This window comes from Thermobia domestica, chromosome 6 (assembly GCF_964235325.1).
Source record: "Thermobia domestica chromosome 6, izTheDome1.hap1.1, whole genome shotgun sequence".
In the NCBI taxonomy this organism is placed as follows: domain Eukaryota; kingdom Metazoa; phylum Arthropoda; class Insecta; order Zygentoma; family Lepismatidae; genus Thermobia; species Thermobia domestica.
In genome coordinates, this window is record NC_137459.1 from 26646026 (window position 1) to 26657960 (window position 11935).

Sequence of the window (11935 nt, forward strand, 5' to 3'; positions counted from 1 at the left end):
AGCGGTTAGCGTACGCGTTTTTGGCGTCAGGGACCTGGGTTCGATTCCCGACAGGAACTCATATGGTTCGGGCTCCACGTTGATCAGTAGGTCCCGTCTCATATAGCCTCGCTGCTCAAGGGGACGTAAAAGAATTCAACTCAATTCATGAACACTGCCCTCAAACAAAATAGTAACACAATTAGTGACGTGTGGTCCCTGGGATTCCACTAACTGCAAGGAAACGTAACAGTGACGCTTAGACATCCGAACTCAACAGCTACTTATAACCAATTGCGAGCGAGAAAGGTACTGGGAGTGGCACGTATTCAAGGTCAATCGTCTGCTAGATTGAGAAGAAAAAAAGGTGTTCGGTGTCCGTGGGACCTCACGTCACCAATTAAGGGTTAAGTAAGCACATATTTTTCTCTCTGTAAGACCTGTAAAAATCTGCAGAAATAACTCAAAACCGAGTCTTGACTTGACTGGAGTCGCCTCTGGCTGAAGTGTCGTAACCATCTTAAATTATTCGATCTTATTTCGTTTAATATACACCTTTCAAGCCTAGTTTCATTGCAAATTGACCGGTACAATGTCTTTTTTTCTTTCTTTCTTTCTTTCTTTTTTCTTTTCTTTTTTTTCAAAGGTGTGTAGTTAAAGAAACTTCTGTATAGACTTAGAAATATAGGAAAGAAAAAAACATCCATTCCATATCCGGTCAACGCTAATATGAGCAAGATAATTACACAGTTAAAGAAAAATCCATGTGTAAATGAGTTGGAAAGATTGTCATTCCCATAGTGACGCTACAGAAACGACAAAACGTATATATATATATTGCGGATACCTTGCAGGCACGCTAGTTCCTTGTTTTAGTAGTTTCTTGGCTTTCTTCTCTCTTTGGTGCATAAATTAACAAATGAAATAAATAAAGTAACACATTTGTGTTGAAATGGAATATTTAGTCATGTGGTTAATTATTTAATTTAAAGTGCTATGAGTTGTGCCAAACGAAAGTTGGCTACAAGTCTATGATGATAAAATGAATTAAATAATCAATTGAGAAGAGCAAGAGTTCTAAAGAAAACTATCAACATTGTGTTTATTCTAGGGATGGGCAAAACCGGTTTCTAGAAAAACAGAAAAACCGACATTTCGGTTTTCTCCAAAACCGGTTCGGTTTTTCACCAAAACCGGTTTCGGTTTTATCCAAAAACAGGTTTTTCACCGAAACCGATTTCGATTTTCTTCAAAACCGGTTCGGTTTTCACCGAAACTGCTTTCTGTGAAAACCTTTGGAAAACACATAAAACTGTTTCTGTGGAAACGGATTCGGTTTCCGGAGAACAATGAAACACTATTCTGGTCAAAAATAAAACAAATTTTGGAAAAAACCGGAACCGGTTTTGAAGAAAACCGAAACCGGATCCGCTGGAAAACCGAACCGGTTTTGAAGAAAACCAAAACCGGTTTCGGTGTAAAACCGAACCGGTTTTGGAGAAAACTGAAGCCGCTTTTTGGGAATTTTCAAAAACCGGTTTAGGTTTTTCTAAAAACCGAAAAACAGTTTTTTTTGGTGCCCACCATTACTTTATTCTACACTCCTGTAGTTCATAAAGTCTATGGTCTTCAAAAATTAAATAAAATCTTTTAATTTTATATCTCCACGACTATACCCTTGAAGCTAAAGAGATGGTAATAATTCTAATGAACAAAATGGTGGAACGAAAAAGGAAACAGGAAATCGCTGAGGCGAGAGAAAAGCTTGTATAACAAAAACATATTTTTTCATCATATCTATTCCGTCTATGAATACAAAACTTGGTACATTCATTTCCTAACCCCTATAGTAAGTTTAGAGACACATTTGGATTGTGTGCTTTTACCCGGATCACTCCAGAGGGGTCCAAAGTTGATGGTAGGGATTTTTAGAGGGAATTTTCCCAACATTCTCCCAATTTTCACTGTTCAAATACATTATGGGCCCCAATACATAACACCTCTGAAAAGTTTGTTTCATGCTGAAGAGAATGAATTATAAACCATGACTTTCCAATGAATAGTGTTGATGCAATAGCTATCTCACTGCGAGTCTTTGATTTTCTTTATACTAACAGGGATAATGGACCCCAGGGACTTACTCCGTCGTACATGGCACTTAATTTTTTTGTACATGAACATATCTTTGTTATGTTTGTCGAATAGACTAGGTTTGATTCGGATGTCCAGATAACATGTGCATGTTCGTTCCTTGTCAGAATAATGTGCTTATTCCGTATAAAATACGAAAACTCGATTTAGAGGCCGTTCAAAAATTGTATAGACCCTGATCCAAGATCCAATATATTTCTATCAAAAATTTCCTTGTACACCTTATATCTGGAAAACTACATATATTGCTACCAAACCCTTTACTTAACTGAATATGATGTGCTTACTCCGTAGAAAATAATTTTATGGCCCCTGATCCAAAAAACTAACTACTGGCCAAGATCAAAATCTTTTTATCTATTTTTTGAATCATTACTTTTTTTCTTTGCATGTTTTGCGTTGTGTTAAAAGGCTGATATGGAATAAGGCTCTAGACCATGATAAATTACTTTTGTCGTTTACAGTCAGATTGTATCAAAATTTTAAGATCAAAATTAAGATAATCTTGATTTTTTTAACGTATCGTTAAGCGAATTGATCGATTTACTTTCTCCTATTATTACTTACCATTATATGGGTTACTTATTTAGTTTCACCAACTTTTAATTAGTTCATCAATAATTAAGCATATTTTGAAAGGATATTGTTAAAGCACGTGAATAGGGATGCGCACGAGACGAGTCGAGACAGGATTTTCCTGACAAAATTCGAGCCGAGACATCACTTTTACAGCACATTTTCGAGACGAGACAGGCACAAATCTTGTCTCGTCGCGCATCTCTACACGTGAGTAATGTTTGGTAAGATATCTAAAGTCAGATTTTAGGGCGGGCATGATAGCTCAGTAGGTGGTTCGAAGTAAGTTTGTGTCGGACAACATCATGGATTTTCTCGGGGTTCTCCCATTTCCTCCCACATTCTCATTTCACAGACTCTTCCATCATCATTCATGTGCTTTAATGATCCGTCTCCCTTAGCTTAATAATCGTGGGACGTTAAACTAAAATATTTCATTTTAAAGACAGATTTATCTTTCTTTTCTATTTTTATTTCGAACTTGCTGATATACTCGTTTCTCGCACGAGGATAATTTTGGAATCAATTCACTTCCGATACGCATTTGAGTGAAATTGTAATTATTAAATCGTACAAGATGACTTATTGTTATCATAAAATTTTAACTCCCGTTACCCCCTTAGAATACGCTCGTTAACCGAAGTAACATGATAAAATCCCAGCATAAGGTGGTTAGTAACTATGATCCAAAATTTATTTCAAATTATTAAGCTCTCTTTCAGTGATATGATCCCAAACAACATATAAGGTTGCTTTTAATACAATAAAAAAAATCACCTATGTATTAAAATGCTATTTATGCGTTTTTCTCCATTTCTTTCGACAACACTTCGAAAACCTGCCGTTTTCGCTGGTCGATTCCAAATTTTGTGTAGATTGTCCAGTTCTAATTGAATATTTAAAAAAAAATGTGGCCGCTATTTCTGTATTACATTTTTAGGGGTACACTGGAAGTGTTGAAATTTTTCAAAAATGTAAAGCATCATATCCTATGAGTTATACATTCCAACACAACATATTTTTATGCAGGGGCTGTATATCTCTCAGGCGTTTGTTTCTTGGCCAAATGAAAAACGAAGGATAGCAATTTCTCCTGTCTAAGATGAATCTTTCTTGTTTGGAGTGTTTTGTCCAATGAACACCATATATCACTGACATTGTAATTAATTGTGTGTGTAATGTATTTGCTTATTACATATTGCATGCAAGAAGACAGAAAATACTGATCATACATGAATTAGAAACTCCAACCGGAAAAAGGATCAATCTTGCAAACGGTGCGAGATATGATAAAATCAATCGAAAAAATCTCCCCTTTATGGTACCCCAGCCGATTATTATCAAGACGTCTTTCACTTGTGTCTCTAAAGAGACATATACAGATGTTGTGAGGAATGACAAGGAGATTTTATGCTCGTATGTGAAGGATGCGTTGTGTAGAGAACGCAGGTTTAGCTACTTCCCTTGAAATGTGGAATTTTGGAAAACATTAAGACACGTTTCCGCTTATTTTTACTAGCAATGCCTTGCATTAGCCCTATCGACTCTTGGGCCAGACGACATGCCCGCTTTTCGCGCAGAAACATATGGTTAATGAAAAATAATTCGACGCTTCGATAGCTATGCAACCTATAAACACTGTCAAAACTTGTGGGTTGTCTACATCACAGGGAGTATGGCTCGCTTTACTCAAACGCTTAGTACGATGCTAATCATACGTAAGAACGACTCAAGAGTATGGTCCATAATTGCTACGTTAATAGCAAGAGGTTATCTGACAATAGTAGTGCCTGCGAAATATGGTATTATTATTATTATTATTATTATTATTATTATTATTATTATTAGTAGTAGTAGTAGTAGTAGTAGTAGTAGTAGTAGTAGTAGTAGTAGTAGTAGTAGTAGTAGTAGTAGTAGTAGTATTTCAAAATACTCCCTGTATTGTCCAAATTACAATTGCTTTTTGTTTTAATTATTTCCTGGAAGAAGGAAAACGGCGCAGTGTTTCACATTGAATAACCCTTTATGTTAATGGAGAAGCTGAAAGCAAATACAAAATAAGCAGGTGGTAAGAATTGACGTCAGTTTGATTACTAATACACTACCTATCATAAAGAATTACGGTACCAGGAAGTAGCACAAATGTGTCACAGATAATGACGAAAAACCAGTTCGGAAAGCATTCTTGGGAGTGACAGGTTTTTCCATTCCTTGGACGAGAGTAGGAAGTGTGTTGGAAGTTGCATTATATCACACTTGACCTTGGTGACATATTGAACCCAATGCTGATGACGAGTTATTTATTTCCTAATACGTCCATTGGTAGTTTATCACAATACATAAAACGCTTGAGAAAATAATTGATTATATTGAGTAATATCACAAATAATCCTAGATTAACAACTTTAGACAAAATATAAATATTTAATAGAATTGCTGTACAGATACATTTGCGTAAATTACCTATTGGTAGTAATGAGTAATGACATGTCGCCCATTTTGACGGTAATATGTTATTTCTTCTCAAAATGAATCAATTGAAATTTCCTTGTTCACTAACTTGTTATTCTTGTTTTCTTTGTATCGTAAACTGGAATTTCTGATACAGGTCTTGAAGAGTATGATTCTGAATAGCTATTATAACTTCAGATATTACGCTCTTCAAAAAGATTGGAACAATGTAAGTTTTCAATGATAAATACATTTTACAATCCATAGCCCTCAAATGGTTCACCTCAGCGGTCGTTCATCTACAGTTTGTATAATACTATAGCTTCACTTGGGTGACAGTTCTATGAAATAGTTAAAGTCTGAAGCTCATTGTCAAAATAGTTGTTACTTGTCCTATTACTCTATTCCCTAATAGAAAAGTTGTTTTATAGCTCAAATTTCTTTGAGATGAAAATATTCTACACCTAAATAAGTTACAATTGCGCTGTGATGTTGTCTTCATACCTAAATGTGTATTTATATATTTAAAAACTTCTACACACAGCTTGCTAGACCATTTTGCACTACCTAGAATCACTCACATCAACAACAATAATAGAAAAAAGTCGTCCAGGATATATATTCAGAGTCACTATCCCGGCATTTGCCTAGTGGAACTGATAAAGAGTAGAAAAAAAACTCTATGACCAGTTATTGGAGTTGAAAATAGAACCTCTTAATTGTGATACAAGAATGCAAAATACTACCTTGCACCCACTCAGCAATTATTTCAAGAAAAATAACTTGTTATTTCAAAACATGTTGACGTCATTATGATCATTATTATCATTTATGTAGCTTCAGTTGTGTGAACAAATATGGATCTCATCCCTAGTAGCAAAATCGGTTGGCACAACGTTGAGAAAATGGTGACGATGCGACATACCGACGTTGGCCCATCTATTTCCCACCCATTTCCTAACCAAAAGAGCGGTTCCCGACATTTAGCCAACGCTAAAGTAACGTATTTCTTGGTTGTGAAAATAGTCAATTCTAGTATCGTTGCGTGAAGGTCGGGAGAATAGTTGGTTGGCCAGTCATACATTTAACCAACGTTGGGCCGACGTAAGTTTTTCCGCTATAGGCTCGCACCGACCATCACCCACCGTTTTGACCAAATCCCGCTCAATCCTCAAGGATGGGTCAACCAACCTTACTACTACGAATTAGTGAGATTTCCTAAAATAATTCTAGCTGGAATCGGTGGCGTGGTTCTGTGATCCAACTCTGCTGTAGGCTAGACAGGGGATGAGGAACGGCTTGTAATGTAAATGTTGATCATGCATGATGATCTGTGCATCCATCATCTTAATTCAATCCCAGGTTATATTTAGAAGCATACGTCAATAGTAGGCCCCACTCTTTATAATCGAGATATTACATAAGGACATAAAACAAAAACAATTAATATTCTTCTTTCACTTTAATGTCCCACGATTATACTTGTTAGGCTAAGGAAGACGATGACTAAGGCAAGTGAATGACAATAGCAGAATTGGTGGGATTATATTATGGGAGGAAATAGGAGTACACCGAGAAAACCTAAGAACACAATGTTGTCCATCACAAACTTACTTAGCCGGTGTTTGTCGAAAAAAAAAATTAAATGGTTATGTTACTTTTATATGTAACACTGAAATCCGTCAGACTGTGAGCTATAGCTATTCGTGTCTCTATCACAAAATTTTCGACAAACTTTAAAAAATAAATCAGAATATAATAAATTATATTCTGACTCGTATCTTAAAATAAAATATGTAATGTCTAGGGTAATTAACTTAATTAACAGATTTATAACTCAGGATCTTATCTACATATGAAATCATAACACATGAGTTACCTCTATTAAAAGTTTATTCAGAAAAAGTTGATAATTCTATGAAATATCTTTCTTTAAAATTGCATGAGAAATACTGTTGGGTATTCTCTTCTCTAATTCTTTAATTATTCTCTAGTTTTAGTAAACTTAATAAAGCTAAGGTTTCTCTAATTATGTGCCTGTGGCAGACAGAAGGGTTAGCCCTCACTAAAAGCGTCCTCTGTCAACCTTAACTTATAAAGGGCATTGACTCACTACATCAAAAGCCCTGGCCTACGACCCTATTTCGTGTACTCCCTTAAATAGGAGATGCACTAGAAGGATATCTATCTAAAAACTTATTATAGGGATAGGTAGGTAAGGAGAATGAGTTCGCCTTAAAGTAGCGAAAGATCCTTAAATAGATCTGGCAGGTAAAGGTTAGTTAAGAACCATACTCCCTGAATTAGGAGATGTGATTCAAAAAAAAAAATCTAAGAACTCTATCAGTAGCCTCTTACGAGTCTACTTCGAGGAATCGAACCCAGGAATCTGTGTTCAGAGTATTCGTAAAAACCTATTGCGTCCTGCAAGAGGAACAAATTACCTTATAACCGACCAAAGCCGTATACAGCTTCAGTTTTGAACACGTACTCAAAAATTCTAGTATCTGGGAATTGTTAATCTAAATGCCATATCCACCTAAATATGGAATGTAGCATTTCAAGGATCAAATCCTGTCCCTATTCAACAGGGCCTAATTCCCTAGCAAAAATCTGTTTCTTGAATTAATATAAGAATTGTATTTCTATATCCCTTCTTCTTACAGGACCTCATTTTAGTCCAAGAAAGAAAGTCCCTTACAAATAAAAACCTACTAGAAGGTAGAACCTAATATAGCTCATGCCTTCTGCCCTATTTAAGACTCGGAGAACCTGACGAGTCTAAGCAAGACCACCGTAATACTCCCCCTTCATTTACTTGAAGAACTAATATTCTCTTACGGGGAGAAAAAAGTTCCCACTCGGCTCACAGAGCCGAGTCCGTCCTATAGACTACATTTTGGAGACTGTTCGAAGTCTTCTCCAAGACTGACGGTCAACTGATCCCTTCCCTGTAAAAATCTTCCGTTTATATAGGAAAGCTATCGTATCAAAGCTATGTAGAAAAAACGAATGGTGGGGAGGAGGGTGTCCTCCTACCAAAAAGAAGAGTTCTCTGAATGCTTTGAAACTGACTGTTATTCCCTGAAACAGAGTTGCTATCTAACTATTCTTTTTACTAGAGGTATTTTTTGTAATAGCTGAAAATAGAAATAATATAAATATACATAGTAAATACAACAATTACATTTACATACAATTAATAATAACAATAATTAGTCGCCAATGACCAGATCTGGATTTCTTAACCTAATAATAATAATAACTTAAAATATATAAATCAATACCAACATACTGATATAAAACAATATATAAATTAAAAGCATTATTTAAACATAAAAACCAGCAAGTGATCCAAAAGTGTCACTTGCACCGGGGATCGAACTAGGGGCCACACACACCAGAAATAATCAAGCAATCTACCACTATGCTACTGTGCCCCGAAAAACTAATATAGTTCTAATTGTTGAAATACTACGATTTACAATGCTTCTTTGGACAGCGATTGGGGACAACAGGGGCAGTTGTCCCCCACTTTTTTGAAGTGACCCCTTAATGTACACTCATGTCCAAAATTATTGTCGCATGTCTATAAATATGTTGTTGTAGGAATATAATTTGATAAAGAATTCGCCCGGTATTTCTTATAATGTTAGTATGTGTATAATCGGCAAAGACATGTATGTGGCAAATTTCATGTCAAAAGAGTAGTAAATAAGAACAATAAAACGAAAATAAAACTTTCTTGTTCATTTAGCAACATTTTGTTTTACTCATTCTAATTTTTATATTTATAATTCTTTTCCTATGAAATTTACCACAAATATACATTTCCCGATTATACACATAGTATCCGTATTAAAAGTACCCTTCGAAATCATTATCAAATTATATTCTTACAAGAAGACAGTTATAGACATGCGACAATCATTTTGGACATGAGTGTACATAGTTTCGTTTGGAAATGTAAAGTTTTTGTATGTATTACTGGTTCATAGAAAAACGGTGCCATATAATATTTGCCGTTGCGTGAGTACATATTGGTTATTTGTCTTACTGTGGAGTTAAGAAAGCTACCGGAATTACGTTTTAATTGCAATTGAAAGCAACAAATACTGTATTTCTTTAAATGCCGTAGCATATGCTTGTAGTATTTATTGTCTTTCAATTTCTAAGAGTAATAATAACATAAATTTAATGACATATGTGGAATTATAAATATAAGTTGTTCATTAATCTCTAGTTTCAATATAACTTCTACAAAACAAGTCTCGTTGTTCATTACTATGATTGATATTATCCTTTCTATTTATTCGTTTTGCAGATTTGTTATTAAATACTCTGATCATACAATTTTCCAGAAAGAATTTTAAGTTGGTGACGAGCAAGGAATCAAATCTCTTCTTACTCTTTCATTGTTTAAGAGTACAAAGGGCTAGTACCTACTTGCGTTGCTTTTGTCAATTTACTTAATAAAATATGAAATACGATATACAATATTTTAACTGAAAAAGATAGTATCATATTACTTATACAACCTTTCGTCAAACGAAGTGTTAGAAACAACCAGGAAAACTAACATTGATATACAAATATTCAAATAATGTATTCCCCCTCCCCCCACTATTAACGTCCAATCGCCGTCACTGTGTGTACTTTTTTTTACTTTGAAAATTTGATTTATTTTCTTCCTTATACAAAACTAAATTAAAATATGTCCATTTCTTTCTTTCCAGGATGGATTGGATAACTGGAAGGTTGGTGACGATCGCAAGTCTTCTTCTAGTGGTTGCTGCGAACAACAAAGACCAGAATTTGTCGTTTTCAATCCCTGTGCAATACTCCATGCTGTCGGCTCCGCAAAGTTCTTCGTATGACACGCTCAGCACATCCTATCAAGTAGCTGCAGCGAATACAGCCTATCAAACGGTGGACAATTCCTTGGATAACAGCCAACAAACGGTTCACCGCTATACAGACTGGAACAAATATGCTGCTGCGTTACCTCAATATAACCCAGTTGGAACATTATATCAATCAGCAGCAGCAGCAGGAAATACATATCCTCAACAAAGTAATGGGGCACCATTTCTTCCTTCTACATATTATGGCACAGTGTCCCCGAGTTACCAATCTACGTTTTACCAAATGCCTACTTATCGCCGAAATGTTGCGCCCGCTTATCATCGAAATAACCTGTACCCAGCCCGTTACCAAACAACACGACCTCCTGCTTCCACCCCGTCATTCCTGGATAGCCTTGATTTCTTAGATTATCGTTCTCCGATCAGTAAACAGGATGTGATGCCTCCAGACGAAACAGGAGTAAGTCATTCGAATCCATTGTACGCTCTTCTTGTGCCGTTGGTTCTTCTTGGAATAAGCATTCCAGCAATTGGTTTCATGTACACATATTTGCACCGGCGACGAAGGGATATGACCCGAAATTTTAAAGCGGAAGATTTAGATTACTATTTGCAATTGCTTCACAAATCGATTCAGTGTATGCAAAAGAAGAATTGTTGAAGCAGTGGATTTTCTAGTTTATATTGTTGCTATCAGAACAACTAAATATAATTTAAAAGTGACTGATATAGCAAGTGTAAAATATAAATATTCCCTTTGTGTGAACAATTGAGTTGTTCAAGTATATGTCTTTATGGACACAGAAATGTGCGTAAACTTATCAAACAATGGAAGACAAAACGTGGATCATAATCCGTGTAATTTATTCATTGTTAAATGTGTACATATATTTATTAATAATTTATTTTACAAATAAAATACCTCTTAATACATACTATGTGTGGAGAAAATGTATTTAGAAATTTATTAGTAGCACTGTTAAGTGTCAGTGCTCCAAAAGGTAAGTTTTGTAGTTTCTATATATAAAAGAATAATTCATTGACTGAATAACTACCAGATCTCCAAAAGTCTTGAGCCTAGCAACGTAATATTTTGCACAAACGTTTCAATTAAATCTTACTCTGCGTTTAAGACAGCTTTACAAAAAAGAAAGAAAAGAAAAGAAAAGAAGAAAAAAGAAAAAAAAATTGAGTTGGGAGTTCAATTTACAATGATTTATTGCTATTATTATCATTACAAATTTCTATTGAACCACTAAAAGTAGAGGTAAGAATTTTGGTAAATAAATGTTCTTTATGCATGCAATACGAATGAACTATTTCCTTCCGAAAACTTTGGAGATTCTTCTCCAGAAGGGTGAAGGGAATCACGGGCGTCTCTGGCGAGGGGGACGAGGGGGACGCGTCCCCCCAATATTTTGAAGGACAAAATATTGAATATTTTTATTCTAATTTAATTTATATATTAAAGACAGAATAACATATAAATAATAATAATTATGTTTATTTCGAATACTATATAATACTATATAATAGATAATACACGGGTTGGGTTAGGTTACCATTTAAATCACTTTCTTTGATGTCCCCTCCAAATTTTATATACCAGAGACGCCAGTGAAGGTAATTAAGGTTATTTGTTACTGTACAAGTGTTATATTATCGTTGGATATAAATCCATTGAATTCTGATGTTTAGGTGCTTTTGTCCTTGAGCGATATCAATAAAAAGCAATATGCCCATTAGGAAGCTTGAAACAAAGTGTACGCGATGTTTCATTAAAATCGATTTTTTTAAAAAGAAAAGTTATGGTTAACACTAGTTTATAAGCGGGATAAATCTAAACTCAACGTCTTTCGTCTCAGTACTTCTAATACAAAGAATAAAAGTAGGTCTCTAATCTCAAATTAATA

The 11935-nt window shown here is 35.0% G+C and overlaps 1 protein-coding gene across 1 annotated transcript in view; it reads left to right on the forward strand.

Moving 5' to 3' along the window:
* LOC145687649 (uncharacterized) overlaps positions 1-11456 on the forward strand; it is a 115207-nt gene extending 103751 nt beyond the window's left edge. The window contains exon 3 of the mRNA XM_081761111.1: positions 9894-11456. Within this exon, the coding sequence (XP_081617237.1) occupies positions 9895-10683 (789 nt within the window). The 5' untranslated portion in view covers position 9894 and the 3' untranslated portion in view covers positions 10684-11456. The remainder of the gene's footprint in view (positions 1-9893) is intronic.
* The last annotated feature ends 479 nt before the right edge of the window (positions 11457-11935 follow it).